Consider the following 22,325-nt stretch of genomic DNA (forward strand, 5'->3'; position numbering starts at 1 on the left):
TTAATGTTCTTGAAAACTGTATAATCAACTTCTTTAATAATTTCTAATTTTGCAAAATACCCCACCACAATTAATTAATTTTAAAAAATGAAAACTTTTGTTACAACATAAGTTAAAGAAGCTTTCAAGCCATATACATCCCTGTCTAATAAGGCCGGTTTCTGAAATACCATTTTTGGAAAACAAGCTGTACACGATATGCAGTTGTAATATTTTCAACATACCTAATTAAAATATCTAAACATTAATTACTATTCTAATTATTGATTTTACTTATATTTGTTTTATGTTTTAATTTGTTATTTTACATTTTACATTCATGTTTTTTTATTTTTTAGTTTACTGTTTCACATATGTGTATTTTGTTAATTGGAAGTAATAAGTAACTCATTATTATGATAAAAATAATTACAATAATGGTAATCTGCAAAGCAATGCTTAAAACATACATGCAGTGCACGTAAAATGATCAAAATTTCTGCAGGTAATGTACACAACAGAGAAGACATTATAAAACAAAATTCAGCAGGACTTCAAATTGTCATGGATGGTCCTCTAAATAACCTGATTTGTATTAGGCATATTTTCAGTACTTTGGTAAGCCTTAGTGAAGAGAGCTGATTACATACTAATGACTGCAGCTTAAATTATATCATTTCTCAAGTGACATCATAAACATTCAGAAGAAATATATCTGAACATCTTCTCACAAAGTTCTTCCAACATCAAAAGCTGTATATATCTCACAGTTGTACCTGTGCTGTCAGGCCCTTTGAGACAACCAAATAAACAAGTTCCTTGTCCTTAGGTATGGTACTCTACATGGTTCTTTCACACTAACCACCAGAAGAATCTAACAATAATATAGATATTTCTGCTTCATTGGGAAAGTAAACATCTCTCAAATACCTTTTAACCTGGTCAGATGTTTCTTTATCAGCTTCTGATGCTATCTCAAGGATATTTGGGGCTTCAAAAAGAGATTCTCAAATCTGCAGTCCAAACTCATCATCGGTTACTTTTAAAACTATGAAAAGAATGACTGAGGACAAGAAACATCTGGTAATCCCAAAGGGGTCCATGGTATAGAAACAGCCATGGAACATATACAGCTTTCAATGTTGAAAGAAATTTATCAGAAGATTTTCTTATTTAGTTGTGTTGAATGATTATGATCTCAATCTCCACTTGAGAAACAATATAAACAAGCTATCAAGCTGCAGTTCTTTCCACCAAGGCTTACCAATGTACTGAAATATTCCTGATACAAACCAGGATCACCCGTGACAATTTGAGATCATGCTCAATTTTGAAATTTCGTTCACTTTATGTGCATGGTGTAAAAATTCATATTTTAAGCATCTGCTTACAAATTATCATCACTGTAATTATTTTCTATCATAATAATGAGTTATTTATTATTTTCAATTAACAAAATACACATATGTGAAATGGTAAACTAAAAAACAAGGAAAAAAACCCTTGAATGAAAAACATAAAATAACAATTTAAATCATAAAACAAATATAAGTAAAATAAATAATTATGATTGTAAGATGATAATGAATGTTTAGGTATTTTAATTTGGTATGTTGAAAATACTCTAAACAAACATTGTGCGCAGCTTAGTTCCCAAAAGTGTTATTTCAGGAACCAGCTTTATTGCAAATGGATGTATGTGGCTTGAGAGCATCTTTAATTTAAGTTGTAACAAAAGTTTTTAAATTTCAAAATTAATTAATGATGGAGGGGTATTTTGCAAAATTAGAAATTATTACAAAAGTTGATTACACAGTTTTCAAGAACATTGACTACATATCAACTTTTATAGGAAAAAATATTTATAGATATCATTGTTTTGAAGATATTCCCTCTAAACCTAAAATGCCAAATTACCTATCACAATGTGTTTTTCCCCTTAAAAGTGCAACTGGGCACAAACAAAACAATATGTATAGCACTATGTTGCCCCACCTACACATCCACTAAGTTTCATCTAGATATCTGCAACTTTTCTGAATACAATGTCTTTAGAAACAAAGCACCAGTTCAGCTACCATAACGTTGGGGAGTAATCAGCAAATTTATACTAAAATAATCTTAGTGTCCCATGCACCCTCCCACCACCACCTACTCCAGTCCTGTAACCCGGAAGTTGTACACGATCAAAGGCAGAGCCACGTGTGAAAGCACCCACGTGATTTACCAACTGACCTGCCTACACTGTGATGCATTCTATGTGGGAATGACCAGCAACAAACTGTCCATTCGCATGAATGGACACAGGCAGACAGTGTTTGTTGGTAATGAGGATCACCCTGTGGCTAAACATGCCTTGGTGCACGGCCAGCACATCTTGGCACAGTGTTACACCATCCGGGTTATCTGGATACTTCCCACCAACACCAACCTATCCGAACTCCGGAGATGGGAACTTGCTCTTCAATATATCCTCTCTTCCCATTACCCGCCAGGCCTCAATCTCCGCTAATTTCAAGTTGCCGCCACTCATACCTCACCTGTCTTTCAACAACATCTTTGCCTCTGCACTTCCGCCTCGACTGACATCTCTGCCCAAACTCTTTGTCTTTAAATATGTCTGCTTGTGTCTGTATATGTGTGGATGGATATGTGTGTGTGTGCGAGTGTATACCCGTCCTTTTTTCCCCCTAAGGTAAGTCTTTCCGCTCCCGGGATTGGAGTGACTCCTTACCCTCTCCCTTAAAACACACATCCTTTCGTCTTTCCCTCTCCTTCCCTCTTTCCTGATGAGGCAACAGTTTGTTGCGAAAGCTTGAATTTTGTGTGTATGTTTGTGTTTGTTTGTGTGTCTATCGACCTGCCAGCGCTTTCGTTTGGTAAGTCACATCATCTTTGTTTTTAGATATATTTTTCCCACGTGGAATGTTTCCCTCTATTATTTTAATTCTGTACTTAATATTACAAAGAGTTCTGAAGAAAAGTTCATTTTAGACTTGGGGATATCTGGCCATTCAGCCCTTTTTGTCTCATTGTCAAATTTAAATAAAACTTATAGGCCCTACAGTGAAGAGAGAGAGTCAGAAACTTTAGTCAATGAAACGAGAATATATCTGTCTCATAACTGAATTTAACTTCTCAATCATTCAGTGAGCAGTGTACAATAAACACTAATTACAATGATTCTGTATCAGAATTGATAAGCATATTCAATGACTGTTTCCCCTACATATCAGTACATGGCAAATTCAATAAAATGAACTCTTGGATAACTGAAGGCATCAAGATCTCTAACATCAGAAAGAGGAAAATGCACATGGAAGCAATGAACAACCATGATGCAGAGTTTCTCTTGTATGTTAGCAAATACAAAAGAATATTTGACCAAATCATTAAATAAGCAAAGCAAATGGGAAGCAGTAAATTTATCTCAAATGCCATAAAAAAATCAAAAGCTGTTTGGCAGATAGTCCAGATGAAGCAAGTGCTGAGAAAACTACTCATTTTAACAGTACTTTAGAAATTGATGGGAAAACTGTTGCACACTCCAGACATATCTAGGAAAAACCCAACAGACTCTTTATAATTTCAAGTAAATTCCAACTAAATGCAACTGGAGAATATAAATTTACTCATGTACCTCACCACAAAGGGCTAGCATTATAAATTCCTCAAAAAATCTTAAATCTGTAAGCTGAGATAAAATTTCAATAAAAATAATAAAAGCAGGCTGTCATAATATTGCACCAGAAGTCAACCACATAATAAACCAACCATTTGATGAGGGTTGCATTCCTAACAGACTGAAATATGCATAAGTTCAGCCTATTCGTGGAAGGGATGGGTAAGATAGGAAGTTTCTGACAGTATCAGTATTATCAATTTTGTCTGCAATATTTGAGTGTAGAGCATTTAATCAATTACAAAAATATGACAAAACTCACAATATTAGTCTAAATAATCAATATTGACTTAGGAATTGGTGAAGTACTGTGCATGCTATTAATGAACAAAAATAAGCAAATGCTTTGATAACAAGCTAAGCATATTCGGTATCTTTTGTGGCCTCAATAGAGCATCTAACTTGATACACCATAACCTGTTGCTTCAAAAATGGAAACTCTTCAAACTGGTTCTCAGTCTGTTTCTAAAATAGAAAGCAGAGGGTAGTTATACAACAAGAAGGTGAGCAAGCCTGTTGTAGTTGGAAGGAGATACATACAAGTAGGTATACTATGCCTGTTACTGTTCCTATATTACATAAGTGACATGCCATGGAAGATAACTTTTGAAACAGTTCAGTGCACAGACAACTCAGTAATAGTAGTTTGTTGTAAAAACAATGAAGAATTAACACAGAGTTCTAAACAAACTCTTCAAGACCTTGAAACTTAGATAAATAATAGTACTATTAAACTGAACATTAAAAAGATCTCTAAGTGTTCATTTCAGGACCAAGCAAACTGTTGAATATACAGGGGATGGAGAAAAACATGAAAACACAACAAACTCAACACTTTACCATTACTAATATGGTGTAGCAAACCTGTTGGCATTCAAAACAGCTATTAGTCATCTCAAAACGGATCAATATAGGTTCTGCATGGTTTCAAAAGGAGTCTTACCCCATTCTTCCTGCAAGTTCAGCCAGTGATGATGGAGGTGGGTAGTGATCATGCACTCTTCTCTCCAAAGTAGAACATAAAGGCTCAATAACATTTAGATCCGGTGGCTGTGGTGTTCGTAGCCAGAGCAGATGCGACAAGTCATCCTTGTACGCACAAAACCAGTCTTGTGTTTTGTTGGAATATATCGTCACCATTGGGGAACAAAAATTGCACCATGAGATAGACCCAATCAGCCAAAATGGCCACATAATTCTTGTCATTAATGTGTCCTTGCAGAGTACCCATGGAGCCCAGAGAATAGCATATGGCTTCCCAATCAACACCAAACCCCTACCATGTTTCACTCTTGGGTTGTAAACAGTGTGAATGAAGACTCATCAGACCAAATAATTTTATTCCATTGCTCCATAGTCCAGGCTTTATGGCTTTGGCACCACTTTTCCTGTTACAGTAATCACCTTTCTGGAGAGTGATTTGGAATTCCAGCCCACCCTGCAATTCCCCGGTTATGGAGCTCCTTTTGTCTTGTTTTAGTGCTGACAGGGCTCATGAGTGCAACATTCAGTTCTGGAGTGACTTCTGTAGACGTGGTTCTACATTATTATTATTTTTTTACTTTCTCAGACGTTAAGTCTGGTTAAAAATGGAAAGTGACGCGGACCTTGATCAAGCGTCACTTCCTTTTAACTGTATGGTATGTGTTATATTGCATTTAGGAACTTTTGGGTAATTGAACATGTATCAATAATTACAGATTTCTGTAGTTGTATATATAAGTTTGGATGTAGCTGTATTGCATTGATGTACTGGTGGATATTGTGTGGTATGACTCCTGTAGTTGATAGTATAATTGGTATAATGTCAACTTTATCCTGATGCACATGTCCTTGACTTCCTCAGCCAGTTGGATGTATTTTTCATTTTTTTCTCCTGTTTTCTTTTGTATATTTCTTGTATTGGGTATGGATATTTCGATTAGTTGTGTTAATTTCTTCTTTTTATTGGTGAGTATGATGTCAGGTTTGTTATGTGGTGTTGTTTTATCTGTTATAATGGTTCTGTTCCAGTATAATTTGAATTCATCATTCTCCAGTACACTTTGTGGTGCATACTTGTGTGTGGGAACGTGTTGTTTTATAAGTTTATGTTGTAAGGCAAGCTGTTGATGTATCATTTTTGCTACATTGTCATGTCTTCTGGGGTATTCTGTATTTGCTAGTATTGTACATCCGCTTGTGATGTGATTTACTGTTTCTATTTGTTGTTTGCAAAGTCTGCATTTATCTGTTGTGGTATTGGGATCTTTAATAATATGCTTGCTGTAATATCTGGTGTTTATTGTTTGATCCTGTATTGCAATCATGAATCCTTCCGTCTCACTGTATATATTGCCTTTTCTTAGCCATGTGTTGGATGCGTCTTGATCGATGCGTGGCTGTGTTAGATGACACGGGTGCTTGCCATGTAGTGTTTTCTTTTTCCAATTTACTTTCTTCGTGTCTGTTGATGTTATGTGATCTAAAGGGTTGTAGAAGTGGTTATGAAATTGCAGTGGTGTAGCCGATGTATTTATATGAGTGATTGCTTTGTGTATTTTGCTAGTTTCTGCTCGTTCTAGAAAAAAATTTCTTAAATTGTCTACCTGTCCTTAATGTAGGTTTTTTATGTCGATAAATCCCCTTCCTCCTTCCTTTCTGCTTAATGTGAATCTTTCTGTTGCTGAATGTATGTGATGTATTCTATATTTATGGCATTGTGATCGTGTAAGTGTATTGAGCGCTTCTAGGTCTGTGTTACTCCATTTCACTACTCCAAATGAGTAGGTCAATATTGGTATAGCATAAGTATTTATAGCTTTTGTCTTGTTTCTTGCTGTCAATTCTGTTTTCAGTATTTTTGTTAGTCTTTGTCTATATTTTTCTTTTAGTTCTTCTTTAATATTTGTATTATCTATTCCTATTTTTTGTCTGTATCCTAGATATTTATAGGCATCTGTTTTTTCCATCGCTTCTATGCAGTCGCTGTGGTTATCCAATATGTAATCTTCTTGTTTAGTGTGTTTTCCCTTGACTATGCTATTTTTCTTACATTTGTCTGTTCCAAAAGCCATATTTATATCATTGCTGAATACTTCTGTTATCTTTAGTAATTGGTTGAGTTGTTGATTTGTTGCTGCCAGTAGTTTTAGATCATCCATGTATAGCAGATGTGCGATTTTGTGTGGGTATGTTCCAGTAATATTGTATCCATAATTTGTATTATTTAGCATGTTGGATAGTGGGTTCAGAGCAAGGCAGAACCAGAAAGGACTTAATGAGTCTCCTTGGTATATTCCACGCTTAATCTGTATTGGCTGTGATGTGATATTATTTGAATTTGTTTGGATATTAAGTGTGGTTTTCCAATTTTTCATTACTATGTTTAGGAACTGTATCAATTTAGGATCTACTTTGTATATTTCCAATATTTGTAGTAACCATGAGTGGGGTACACTATCAAAAGCTTTTTGGTAATCAATGTATGCATAGTGTAGCGACCTTTGTTTAGTTTTAGCTTGATATGTCACCTCTGCATCTATTATCAGTTGCTCTTTACATCCTCGTGCTCCTTTGCAACAGCCTTTTTGTTCTTCATTTATAATTTTGTTCTGTGTTGTATGTGTCATTAATTTCTGTGTAATGACTGAAGTTAATATTTTGTATATTGTTGGTAGGCATGTTATGGGGCGATATTTAGCTGGGTTTGCTGTGTCTGCTTGATCTTTAGTTTTCGGATAAGTTATTCCATGTGTAAGTGAATCAGGGAATGTGTATGGGTCTGCAATGTAACTGTTAAATAATTTAGTTAGATGTGAATGTGTTGAGGTGAATTTCTTTAGCCAGAAATTTGCTATTTTATCTTTTCCAGGGGCTTTCCAATTGTGAGTAGAATTAATTGCTTGGGTGACTTCATGTTGCAAAATTATCACTTCAGGCATTTGTGGTATCATCTTGTACGTATCTGTTTCTGCTTGTATCCACCGTGCATGCCTGTTATGTTGTACCGGGTTTGACCATATGTTGCTCCAGAAGTGTTCCATGTCTGTTATGTTTGGTGGATTGTCTATTTTAATGTGTGTGATCTATTGTCTGGTAAAACTTCTTTTGGTTTGTGTTGAATGTTTGGTTTTGTTTCCTTCTATTTTCACTTTTTTTGTATCTTCTAAGTCGTTTGGACAATGCTTGTAATTTCTGCTTCTTTTCATCTAATTGCTCTATCACTTTTTGTTGTGAGATTTTACCTAACCATTTTCGTTTTTTTTTTCTGACATTTCATTTCTTATAAATTGTGTTAGCTGTCCGATGTCTTTTCTCAGTTTTTCTATTCTGATCTGTAGCCTGTGTTGCCATGCTGGTTTTGTGGGTTTCTTCTGTGTGTTGGTTGGTTCTGATCTCTGCCTAGTGTGTATATTTAGTGTAGTGAGTGCTCCTATATAAACCAGTAGTTGTAACTCTTCCATAGTTGTGTTTTCATTTATTTTGTTGTGTATGATTGTGTTGATAGCTTTTTTTGTTGTTTCGACTTGTGGGTTATTTGGCGGTCTATGCAAGAATGGTCTAATGTCTGTATTTGTGTCTTTGTATTCTATATATGTCAGCAGAAATTTTTCTTCTATATCTAACACGTGTGTCACTTCGTGTTCTATTTGTGCTTGTTCTGGTGGCTGTCTTAAGATTACGTTTTCCTCTGATTGTTTAATTGATGCGTGTTGTCCTTTGTTTGTTTGCTCTGGGATGTTTGAGTCCATTACTGTATTTTCTTCTTCTTATGATTGCACATTATTTTGTTCCAGTATTTGTTGTACTTGTTGTTTGATGTTTTCTAATTCTGACTGGGGTATCCTGTTATTATTATTACACGGATCTGATCAGCTAGTTGTTGTTCTGTTAAAAATTTTAATTCTGGGTATCTGGTAATAAATGTTGTGTATACTTGTGATCTGTATCCAGTTGTGTTGGTTCCTAGGTTTGTTGCTCGGTAATAACAGAACATGAGGTGTCGATTAACTTCATCTGACCATCTCATCCTCTGTCTTTGTTTTCCTTCTAGGGTGGTTGCAGGAAACACATCCTGCAAAACACCTCTATTTGGATTTGAATCATTTTCCAGTTGGCTAGCAGTGTCGTTACCATTGTGGGCGGGCATAGGGTTCAAGCGTCGTCCCCGACCATGACGGCGCTTGTCCGAGGCTTCTTTAGTTCTGTCCTGAACCAACTAATCACACTAAAAGGGGGGTTAGCCCTATTAGTGGTTTGTTCTTTTCGTCGCCTTTTACGACTGGCAGAACATACCGGAGGCCTATTCTTTTCCCGGGCCTCCACAGGAATTATTATTATTATTATTTTTATTTTTTTTTGCCCCCCCCCCCCCCCCCCCCACACAATCCTCTTCAGTGACCATAAATTACAATCACTCAACCCACAATTTTGTCCCTGTTGTGACTCAGCGGATACTGTTTTTCTGCTTTCCCTGCATGCAGTATAAATCTTCAACTTGGTACCTCTTGAGACACCAAACATTTCTATTATCTCGATTCTGGAAGTACCCACCATACGAGTGCCAACAATTTACCCAGGTTAGAATTTACTTAGTTCTGACATAATGCTCTCATAACTACACAAAACACTGTTCTGAGCCTGAGTGACTCTTGCAACACATTGAGGACACTGCACAGGTGCCACTTGTGGTCAAATATGACAGTGCAACTTGCAAGCTTGGCTAACAGCCACATTTATGTTCAAGCATGCATTTCACATGGTGTTTAAATGTTTTTCTCTGATCCATATATATCATAGTCAAATTATAAGGGCAAAGAACTGATCGCTGCAAGCTTTGTTAAATTTCTTGGAGTTATTCTAAACAAAAACTTGTTACAGGGTGATCATGTGGACTGTTTAGTGAAGCAATTAAACAGTTTTGTTTATACAATAAACAAGGCACAGATTGGACTATATGTTGCCTTGTCACAGATGTAGACTGTTTGAAAATATCCCATATTACATGTCTTTGAAGCTTGGCAATATAATACAGCCCAAAGTCAAGGATGCGAAGCTATAAACCACAGAAACAGATGTTGAGAAATATTTAAAAAGTAAATATATGGAAGATTTTTGCAAACTGCATGAGAAAGACTGTTCTGTTTATATATACCCCTTTCTATGTAGGCATATAACTGTAGTCATCGGTGAGTCACCAAGATTTCAGTCAAATGACTGTACATGACATGTCATGTGACAATAAAGGTTCTATTCTGTTCTACCGTGTTTATAACACAATGGCTGTACACACATTAATTATTGACAGAGAAGGAAAGTACAAATAAAGGACAATTAAACCCCCAATATAGGCATTATTTTAACTGAAAATTCATATCCTCAACATGAAATGTAGCAATTTTTACCCAAACATCAGTATGATACACAAGCAATTTAGATGTAGTTAACATAGTTAGTGGGAATGATGCATCTTAAGGGGGGATGGTGGTGATTTTATGAAAACATATTTTTAAATTAATATATTAATTTATGACTTATTGGAAATATTTTACCAAGTTTTTATGACTCTGTGACCATTATTTTCATTACAATAAGATAATACACTGAAGCATCAAAGAAACTGGTATAGGCATGCATATTCAAATATAGAGATACATAAATAGGCAGAATATGGCACTGAGGTTGGCAACACCTATATGAGACAACAACTGTCTGTCACAGTTGTTAGATCAGTTACTGCTGCTACAATGGCAGGTTATCAAGATTTAAGTGAGTTTGAATGTGGTGTTATAGTCGGCCCACAACCGATGGTACACAGCATCTCTGATTTTTCCTTACAACCATTTTACGAATGTACCAGGAATATCAGGAATCCAGTAAAACATCTAATCTCCGACACTGCTGCACCCGGAAAAAGATCCTGCAAGAATGAGACCAACACCAACTGAAGAGAATCATTCAGCATGACAGAAGTGCAACCCTTCTGCAAATTTCTGCATATTTCAATGCTGGGCCATCAACAAGTGTCAGTGTGTGAACCATTCAATGAAACATTATTGATTTGGGCTTTAGGAGCCAAAGGCTGACTCGTGTACCCTTGGCAACTGCACAACAGAAAGCTTTACATCTCGCCTGGGCCCATCAGCTCAGACATTGGACTCCTGATGACTGGAAACGTGTTGCCTGGCCAGATGAGTCTTGTTTCAAATTTTATTGAGCGGATGGACATGTATGGGTATGGAGACAACCTTATGAACCATGGACCCTGCATGTCAGGAGGGTGCTGTTCAAGCTGGTGGAGGCTCTGTAATGGTGTGTGGCGTGTGGGTTTGGAGTTATGTGGGACCCCTGATATGTCGAAATATGACTCTGACAGTTGACACATACGTAAGCATCCTGTCTGATCATTCATTTCCATTCTCGTCCATTGTGCATTTCAACGGACTCTGGGCAATTCCAGCAGGACAATGCAACACCCCACACATGTAGAATTGTTACAGAGTGGCTCCAGGAACACTTTTACACTTCTGCTGGCCACCAAACTCTCCAGACATGAACATTATTGAGCATATCTGGGATGCCTTGCAATGTGGCAATGTGTCTCAGAAGAGATCTCCACCCCCTCATACTCTTACGGATTTATGGACAGCCCTGCAGGATTCATGGTGTCAGTTCCCTCCAGCGCTACTTCAGACATGAGTCGAGCCCATGCCACATAATGCTGTGGCACTCCTATGTGCTTGTGGGGACCCTATACGATATTAGGCAGGTGTACCAGTTTCTCTGGCTCTTCAGGGTACATCAGTGCCTGCACAGCTGAATGACATCTCAACTTGTGTATTATTCAACTTGGTTTCAATTCAAGGCTTGCACACTTTAGTATTGTTTTATCTTTGACATCTGTACACTCCACTATTGTAATATCTTTGTTATAGTTACAGGAGTCAACCACAGGTGGCACTTATTCTATGAATTATACACAAATCTTAGATATCAGTTTGTCCTACCTCAAAATAGTACTTCAAGTTATATAATTATTGGTGTTTACAAGGGGTGAATCTACTACAGCAATACTCCACAATGCACCTGAAGGTGCATGGTGGAGGGTACTTCTAGTACCACTAAATGATATGTCCTTTCCTTGTTACACTTGCGAATGGTGCATACGAAGGATGTTTGTCAGTAAGCTTCCGTATGAGTACTAATTTTTCGAATTTTTTCATAATGGTCATTTTGTGATATGTATGTGGGAGGAAGTAACATGTTGTCTGACTCTTGCCAGAAAGTACTCTCTTGAAATTTCAGTAGTAAAGCCCTCAATGATGCACAACATCTGTCTTCTAGCATCTGCCACTAGAGTTTGTTGAGCACCTCTGTAATGCTCTCTCATCAACTACAGGGTGGCGCATGAAATGTGTTACCATTTTGTTTTTGAATATAAACTTTATTGTCAATACAATCTGAAAGGAACATATAATACAATGAAGAGCCGTCCATAGACATTTGTTCTAAATTGGCACATGCTCAATATGTCCACCATTTCATTTCCTAACTTCCTTCAAACGAACACTGAAGTTAGTGATTACCCTACGGCACATGTCTTCCGTAATTTCACTGCAAGCTTGAAGAATAAGTCTTCCAAGCTCCATTAAATCACGTGGACGTTTTGGGACCCCAAAAGAAAAAGGTCACATGGATTGAGATCTGGACTATTGGGGGGCCAATTTTGTCTGTCATTGAAGCGACCTGGAAACCTGAGTGAAATGATCTGCATGTCGAAATGCTCATGTAAAAACTCCAACACAGTGTTTGCAGTATGTGGCCTTGCTGGGCAAGGCAGTAGCAAGAAGCTGTGGAATGAAGCTATTGCGAAGCATGCTCAAATAATGTTCGCTGTTCACAGTTTCTTCAAAGAAAAGGGGTCCAATGAGTCCATGACTGGAAATTGCTGCCCATGCTGTAATCCTCGGAGCATAATGTTGTTGTTCATGAAGCACTTGTGGGTTTTCAGTGGCCCAAAAGCGTACATTTTGTTAGTTAACCACACCGTCTAAATGAAAATGCTCCTCGTCTGAAAACCAAACGTTGTTGAGAGTTTCTTCCCTATTCTCCGCCCACTGAGCAAATAGTAGTCTCTGCTGCTTGTGTTCTTCAGTGAGCTTCTGTGCACAGGTCATCTTGTATGGGTACGTATGGAGGTCACTTTTAAGAATGCGTTGAACGGAGCGTCTGGATATTCCCAGTTGCACTGCTGCCTTTCTACACGATTTCCCGGGACTTCTCTGCACAGCAACTCGTACCGCTTCAATACTCTCCAGCAAAGAAACAGGCTTAGGCCGAGATTGCTTCGCTTCCAATACTGTTCCTTCCTGTACTAATTTATCGTACAACCTGTGGATGGTCTTCTTGCAAGGGACCCATTGTGTGTTAAACTGTTGTCAAAAACGCCTCTGAGTCACAACAAGGCTTTTAGTTTCTTGAAAAAGTAACACAATTGCCAATCATTGCTGTGTCGTCAGTCTTCCATTGTTAGCCACTGCTGCTTACTAGTATCCTAGCGGCAGTATCGTGAATTACACATCATTTCGTAACTCATTTGTTTTTCCTGCTGCTGTAGAGATACCTGCGGGATATCTAATGTGCGTCATAAATTGTGAAAGAAACAATTGGTAACACATTTCGTGTGCTACCCTGTAGACAATCCTATGACAAAACACATTGTTCTTTGATGAAGCTGCTCTACCTCTTTTATCAGTCCTACCTGGTAAGGGTCCCAGACTGATGAACAAAACTCAAGAATTGGCTGAACAAGTGCCTTTTAGCCACTTCTTTTGGAGATTAGTTACATTTACTTAAAATTCTTCCTATGAATGTCAGTCTGGTAACAGCTTTTCCTACTATTTGTCTTATCTGGTCATTTCACTTATGGTCGCTTGGGACAGTTACTCCTACATATTTAATAGTATATACCGTTTCCAGCAATTTGTCATTAATAGTACACTTGTACAGTAGAGGATTTCTTTTTCTTTGTATATGCAATATGTTACATTTATTTGTGTTTAGTGTCAACTGCCAGAGACTTCTGTAGGTCATTTTGCAAATCAATACTGCCTTCTGGCATTGCTACTTTCTTACAGATAGCCACATCATATGCGAACAATCTTAAAGACCTTCTGACCCTTTCTACTACATCTTTCATATGCATTGTAAACAGTAATGGTCCTATCACACTTCATTGGGGTACTCCAGAAGTTATCTTTACATCTATAGATTTTGTTCCAGTAAGAGCGATATGAGGAGTTCTATCTACAAGGAAGTGTTGAATCTAGCCACCTCTGTTTTCAGAATCCATGTTGACTTTTATATAAGAGATTTTCATTCACCAAAAACATAATTCTTGAGCATAAAATATAATATGTTGCATAATTCTGCAACCGACTGACTGCAAAGACGTAGGCCTATAGTTATGTGCATATGTTCTATTATCCTTCTTGAAACCAAGAATGACCTGCAATTTTTTTCCAGTAGCTAGGTATTCTTTGTTACTCCAGTGAACTACAATAAACTGCTGCTAGAAGGGGAGCAAGTTATTTCATTCAGTCTTTGAAGAAGTTTACAGGTATCTCATTTGGTCCTGATGCCTTTCCACTACCAAGTGAATATGGTTGCTTTTCTGTTCCAATATAATTTACCTCAATATCTGCCATTTCGATGGTTGTACGATGATTGAAATGAGTCTGTATTACGATTTTCAATTGCACAACAATTTCAGAATACCGAATTCAGTATTTCAGCATTCCTTCTATTACCTTCTGTTTCAGTGCCTGTACGGTCACTGAATGACTGAACAGATGATTTTAGCCTGTTTACTGATTTTACATATGATCAAAACCTCTTACAGTTTTCAGTGAGATTGGTTGACAAAATTTGACTTTCAAAGTCATTGAAAGCTACACTCATTGATCTTCTTATGCTCATTTTTACTTCTTTCAGCATTTGTTTGTCTACTAGGTTTTGACCACTCTCGAATCTGTGATGAAGCTCACTCTCTTTATGTAACATTTTTCTAGCATGGGTATTAAACCATGGGGGTCTTTCCCATCCCTTAAGACCTTGCTCAGAACATACTTGCCTAAGGCATACTGAATGATGCTTTTGAATTTTTTCATTTATGCTCCACATCTTCGTCCTCAGTGCTAAATATTTGTTTTTTACTTCTAACATATCCTTAATTTGTATCCTATCACTCTTGCAAAGCAAAAAGTTTTTCCTACCTTTCAAAACATTCCTTATAATACCCATAGTCATAGTTGCTATTACAGGTTTACAATCACTGATTTGATAAGTTCACATCTGTTTGTTAGGAAGTCCAAGACATTTCTGTCTTGAGTTGGTTCTCTAATTATCTGCTCAAAGTAACTTTCCAACAAGACATTCAGAATAATGTTGCACAAAGCCCTGTCTGTGGCACCAGTTTTGATAGCATGACTCTCTCAATCTATACCTGGCAAGTTGAAGTCACCCCCTATTACACAGGCATGATCAGGAAAATTATTAACAATATTCTGAAACTTCTCTCTGAAGCACTCTACCACTACAGCTCCTGGCCCAGGTGGTCTATAAAAGTATTTAATTACCATTTTCGACTGCCCTTTGATGCTTAACTTCACCCAGATTAATTCATATTCGGCATCCATGATAACCTCACCAAATATTATCAAATTCTTTATTGCAATAAATGTGGGTACTGGCTACTTGGAGACCATTTGCAGCAATCATGGACTTCATGTTCCCAAAAAATGATGGAATTTTAATGGATGACAATGCACAATGTCACCAGGCCACAATTGTTCCCGATTGCTTTGAAGAACATTCCAGACAGTCAAGCAAATGATTTGGCCATCCAGATCACCCAACATGGATCCCATTGAACATTTATGGGACATAATTAAGAGCTCATTTTGTGCTCAAAATCCTGTGCTGGCAACACTTTTGCAATTATGGTTGGCTATAGAGGTACAATGGCTCAATAGTTCTGAGCAGACTTCCAATGACATATTGGGTCCACGCCAAATCGAGCTGCTGCACCATGCTGGGCAAAAGGACTCCCAACACGATATTTGGAGGTATCCCATGGCTTTTGTCACCTCAGTGTAAGTGCCAAAGTGTCAGTGTTAATAAGGAATTGTGCCAGCTCTTCCACTTTCAGCAGCAGACTCATAATGACTTAGTAACTTCATTTGTGATCTATACTTCCACAATCCAGCACAATGAATTTTTATACAATTTCTTGTGTAATATATTTTATAAATAAATGAAACCTATACCATTTAAGCTCTGTTTATGGTAATTACTTCCCGAAAGTGTTACAAAGCTGAGAGATTTTTCCTTTACCTGTACTGGTGTAAAATGGATCATATTGTAGCCACTTTCCCTTGCAACTTGAAGTTTCTTCTCCCATGTGTGAAAGGGTCCTAAGCATTTAGCTAGAACTGTTTGGCATTGAATACAATCTTGTGGTAAAACTTCATCACAGCCATAAGTCAGGACTGGATCAACTGTGAAAAATCCTGACCCTTGAGGCCCTGGAACATCACTACAAAATAAAGGGAAAATTAGTCAGGGATACAGATTCTATATATAGTAAGTAACATAAGTTTGGTAAAATGTTTAAAAGTTACCAGTTGTAACAGGTTCCAACACCAAGTTAGAGAATTTGGACCTGTACAAACATTTCAGATAAAAACTGCACTGCTACGTGGAATGAGTAAATAAAAAACATAGACATTGTCAAAAATCATTGAAAAAACCACATTTGCAGTTCACAAGAAAAAGACAATTCACCAGAGAGCTTGCACCCCATTGGTAGAAAAATATTTTTTTTTTAATCATGAAGATACCTGTTTCTGTAGTAGTGATAACTTAATACCAGTTGAAAAGCTTAAAAAGTATTGTAAACATGTTAAAAATATCTTATTTTGTGATAAACCTTCGAAGGTAGCCACAAAAAATGCAAATGAGTTAGCACAGCCAATACTACTCTGCCAACACTCAAATACAGAGCTTTTGATTTAGCTCTTCAACAGACTTCCTAGCAAATGATTCAATAGCTATACATAGTAATTGTAAGTGAATTACACTACAGTACTGTAGGAGAACATCTCACCTGTTAATGTTTTACATTTATGAATTAGAATACACTGCTACTCACCACACAGGGGTGATGAGCAGCAGATGCATATTTAAAAGAAGTGTGTTGGATATTATCAAGCTATCACACAAACTCCTTCGGCAGATCTATAAGAACACACACAGCTCACACACACAGCCATTGTTGTCCCTCAGCAATGCGTTGGGCTAAATGTGTACACTGTAGTTATTCCATCCAGGACATTCCATTATTTAACATTTTACATATGCTACACATGAAAACCACAAAGCCTGCACAAATCTTCATCCCACAACCAATAACAAAGTGTTGTTTTAAACATAAACTTATAGATACTATTCTGTGTAATATTATTTTACCTTTCTCTGCAGTTGTGTAGTATAAGTCAATTATTGTAAGTTTACACTATACTAACAACCAAATTGTAACTAGTCTCTCTTCCAAGAGTTATCAAGAAAATTCTATCAGGTGTATAGGCAAATATTTAATATTTTGTTTTTGTAATATGTAATGTGTAGACAGTATAAGCCCAAAATATATCTTATCGTGTTTCACATGATGTCCAGTGTCAAGGGAAAACATCAATTTGTTTCACAATAAAAAAAAACTTTTTTTAATGCTATCTTATGTGAACAGTTGACAGTGCTCAGAAACAAGTCTAATACAATACCTAGTTTCTCAATTTGCATTAACATAGCCAAAATGTGAAGAATGACCAGTACTATAGCAACATCTGGGTAGTACAGTAGTATGGTATTAGCAGGCAGACAGCACGGAAGAACTAGCACATGAGGAAGGGAAAGCAGAGTTAGGATGATGTAGCAAATAAATGTTCTGTAAAGAATCTTGACTCTGAGAACTGTACCAGGTTTATTAGTACTGTGGATACCTGGCCCGGTATCAGTCAGTCAATAGCATCAATAAACTTGCAAATGGGATGGTTCCTTTTAAAGAGCATGGCTGATTTTCTTCCCAATCCCGTAATCTGAGCTTCTGTGCTGTCTCTTAAGACCTTACTGCCAGTGAGACATTAAACTATAATCTTCCTTCCTGTCAACAAAACCAAAAGACTGGTAACATCTGTTACCTGTATCACTGCCCAACTTGCCTTGTCTCACGAGCTAGACTGTACTATCCTATCTGTCTGCTACCACGTGCTGCAGTGCTACTGTCATTGCAGGAGTGCAGGTAATTCTTCGTACTTCTTTATCTCAGTTAACACATATTGAAAAACCTGTTGCCAAATTAAACTGATTTTGGACTGCTCTATTGAATGCACACAGAAAATTCCATAAAGAGAAATATTTGTTTGTAAGATGAAACAAACCAGCATTTACATTCACTGCTGGGCATTAGGTGAAACACATGATACAACCAAAATGAAACTGGAAAATTACAAATACCTGCCAAAACATGAGAGAAAATGACATGACAATTATTACGTAGGCACTCAGTGTGTATATGCAATCTACCTACAGCAAGTTCCAAGCTTTTCTAACATGGGCATTTGGAGATGGTAAATGTGGTGTCACCACCAGACACCACACTTGCTAGGTGGTACCCTTTAAATCGGCCGCGGTCCATTAGTATACGTCGAACCCGCGTGTCGCCACTATCAGTGATTGCAGACCGAGCGCCACCATGCAGCAGGTCTAGTCTAAAGAGACTCCCTAGCAATCGCCCCAGTTGTACAGCTGACTTTGCTAGCGATGGTTCACTGTCTACATATGCTCTCATTTGCAGAGATGACAGTTTAGCGTAGCCTTCAGCTACGTCATTTGCTACGACCTAGCAAGGAGCCATATTCAGTTACTATAATTGCTTCAAGAATGTATTCTGAACAGATAACATTGTGAATCATGTACCGTCAAGAGCGAAGTTCATCATTAATGGATTAAAGTTAAGTATCAAACTAATTACGTCCACTTTCTGAATTCTTATTCCTTGTCATGTTCCAGACCTCACATCAGTATAGTTCTTCCCTCCTCACACCAGCCTGCGTGAGCTAGAACGCTTGCATTTTGGCCTCCACTCATAACACAGTGTTGGCTCTTCTGCTAACACAAAAGTAAATACTGTACTAGATTCGTCATAGGATTTCTGCCCTAGATGCCATAGGACTACTGGCTCATAGTCTGCCGTGATGATTCAGTTATAATCACTATAGTGGCAGGCTTAGAAGTCTTGCCATTCTATAGGTGAAGGGAAGATGCTAATATGAAAGTGACTTTCCATCAGTGGTCATTTCCTTTCCAAGATCTGCAATATTTGTGCAGCTTTCAGCTACTATGGCTTGTAAGTTTGCCTTAAGCATCTATTTCTGACTCACAGTTGTTCAATGTATTTCTATTATTCCCAATCAAATCCTCCTCTGGAAATAAGTGGTTAATCATTCAACCCCTCCTGCATACAATTTTTGTAAATGGACTACTAACTGATTTTAGCCTAGAAGCAGAACCATGATGCTTTTGATTCATATCATCTTTTCTTCCACAATCATTTTCTCTGCTTCTTCCATCCATACTAGCAGCTGTTGAAAATTGTATTTTTTTGACATAAGATCACCTAAACTGAAAGGGACTCCCATTTGAGGCTATCATTTCCATTTAGATGCCATGTTAAAAATAGGATTTCTCCACCATACAGTGTGTTAAAATAGTTGTAAATTTGCTCTGTTGACTTACCTTGCAGCTTACAGAACTTTATATCATTAAGTGTCTCAGTTAAACCCATTTTAATACCATTATTTAGCGAAAATGGATGCTGCAGGTGATGAAACTAAACTAGTAAGGAATGAATGCCATGAAACAAAGGCCCCACTTGAATGAAATTTCATTCACACATTATGCAAGTTCAACACTGTATGTATCATAATCGTAGATCATACATCTACAAACAGACTGTCTTAGACAACAACTGTGTCCGGCACACAGTTTTAATCTGCCAGGGAGTTTCATATCAGTGCACACTCTGCTGCAGAGTGAAAATCTCATTCTAACAACTTAAGTAACTTTAACAGCTTCCTCTTGCAACAGTTCAGTCCAGACATCACACATTGAGACAATCATAATGGTGATGGATGTACGTACATCTTGGAAGTAGCACATAACACTGTCTCTCACTTGTAATTGTTCAAATATTTTGTTGGTAATGGCAACCTGACTGGATGCCTATCCATCAAATGCCACACATGCTCACTGGAGGACAGGTCTGATGATCATGGCAGCTAAGGGAATTGACAAACATCTGGGGTAATATGAGAAATGTGTGTGTGTGTGTGTGTGTGTGTGTGTGTGTGTGTGTGTGTGTGTGGAATTTACCCTTCTGGAAGCTCAGCATAGGTTGGAGGTACCCTACACTATTCAGTGCTCCCTCAACGCCACAGTTCTAAGGGTATTGTAGGCTATGACACAATAGACCACAGTGCCCAGAAATGATACTATATCTCACTGCTTGATAGACTCTGCCGGATGTAGCTCATCTCATGAACACCATACTTGCATATAACTGTCACTGTTGCTGATCTATAATTCAGTCTTATGACTAAAGAAAACTAGTTGTATCTTCTGTAGCTAGGCTTCACAGTCATGACCAAGTGTGGCAAACAGCAATATTGCTTGTTGGCTAACTTCTTGAAAACTGTTCCTGATTGTTATAAATAAAAGCCTGGGTGCAACATTTGCTGCAGTCATTGTGTAAACAGCAATGGCTGTTCACTTGATGAGGTAGACTAGACATGAGTCTGTATGCCACTGCCATCTAGAATAGGGACAACTAGCATTTGTTCTCTCATTGGATCATAAGCACTTGCACTGATACTTGGCTGATGCCTCATGTACAGCATGCTGGACAATCCCCTGAAAAAACTATTCAAGCCTTCTGTATGGGCACAATATGAACTCGTTGAAATTAAGTTAATTGTACAAACTGTACTCCTTCAAGCTTTCCTAGTGTGTCTGCAATGTTTACTGGCCCGGTTCTTAAAAGGAAAGAAGATTATGATTCAGAGTTCTCAGAGTTCTGTCAATGATGTGGTCATTAGAAATTCAGCACATATTTTGATTAGACAGGGATGGAGCAGGAAACTGGAACTGTCCTTTTCAAGGGAACTATTTTGGGATGTTCCAGTAGTGATTAAGAGAAACAATGGAAAACCTATGTCTGATGATGATTTTAACCTTCTTCTTCTGAAGGGGAGTCCAGTCTTTTGATCACATCATTATCTCATTCAATCATGATGCTTTGAATGACTAACCATTCTATCAGTGAGTCAAATACAATTGTAGCAATCTCAGTGTTTTCATACTCAGCAGATGATTTATACTCCATCCATAGCAGTATGCTTTGAAACATTGCCATTATTATCCTTTCTCAGTATTTCAAGTTAATAAGATATTTCTATTTTACATCTTTACAGGTATTCATTTTCCAGTTTCAATAAAGTAATAACATTAATAATAACATATATATGTAGTTCTACCCACCTTCAGCAAATGAGGATGCTAGTGTGTTACACAGTTTTTATGTACAGGAAACCAGAACTTCAGAGAACACTGATATTACACACTTACTTTGAACAAGAAGAAATACAAAGCAGATATTGATTTTAATATTTAAAAAGTAATAAGCTTGTTCTTTGTGATCAGTACCTTCCTTCATAAATGAAGTAATAATGGAATGAGCCAGCTCTTCTGATGCACACTTCAGCATATGATGATGTATCATCACCTGATGGTGTTCCTGAATCACACTGCCAGTGAAGTGGCCTATACTGATTCCTGTCAAACTCTTCCTCAATTGAGTCAGGATGATTACAGTAAATAACAACATGACGTCCAAACAGAGTAGGGCCAAGACGAAACTGCAGTCTCCAGCCTGGAAGAAAAATAAAGAAAACAAAAGCCTTATGAGAGCCACACAAATAATTTCAATATTAGAGAGAGATAAAGAGAGAGACACAATGAAATATGTGTTTGAGATAACACATTTCACATGTAAAATAAGTTTTTCTATACACTGAAGTGTGATAAACTGCTTTTACAAACAAGGCAGTAGGATCATTGTCATGACATCTACTGTTCAAGAATGCTGAAGAATCTAAGGACATAGTGGTACTACCCATATTGTCACAAGAAAGATGAAATAGTTTATGAAAATATGAGGTTTTCTGAAACTACAACAAAAGTAATCAATAGGCACTTGATTATTATCTGAAATTAGGAAAAAAGTATTAAGATGGCAGGAGGTTTCAGTTGTTAGCAAGAAATTTCCTGCTACTGGGCATGGACAAAATTCGATTCTTTCTGTAATCATTTGCACTGATAAACCTATCAGTCTAAGTAACTTTCTAATAATATTTATATAAATAAGAAATGATTGCTTGTGATGCATCGAAACAGTAGTAACTGGAACAAGGCTGATGCAAATTCAAGTTTAATAGCACAGTCGATTTTCTTTGATGCAGAACTGAAATTATTTCACCATGACAGTTATATAAAACAGAAAACAATGCAG

General features: G+C 37.3%; 1 protein-coding gene across 5 annotated transcripts in view; it reads right to left on the reverse strand.

The window, feature by feature from the left end:
- Positions 1-22,325, reverse strand: part of LOC126469714 (glycogen debranching enzyme) — a 204,835-nt gene that overhangs the window by 110,614 nt on the left and 71,896 nt on the right. For all 5 annotated transcript variants that reach the window (XM_050096902.1, XM_050096903.1, XM_050096900.1 and 2 more), the window contains exons 3-4: positions 21,461-21,686; positions 16,037-16,238 (exon numbers count right to left, since the gene is read on the reverse strand). In XM_050096902.1, coding sequence (XP_049952859.1) covers positions 16,037-16,238; positions 21,461-21,686 — 428 coding nt within the window. The remainder of the gene's footprint in view (positions 1-16,036; positions 16,239-21,460; positions 21,687-22,325) is intronic.

This window comes from Schistocerca serialis, chromosome 3 (assembly GCF_023864345.2).
Source record: "Schistocerca serialis cubense isolate TAMUIC-IGC-003099 chromosome 3, iqSchSeri2.2, whole genome shotgun sequence".
Lineage (NCBI taxonomy): Eukaryota > Metazoa > Arthropoda > Insecta > Orthoptera > Acrididae > Schistocerca > Schistocerca serialis.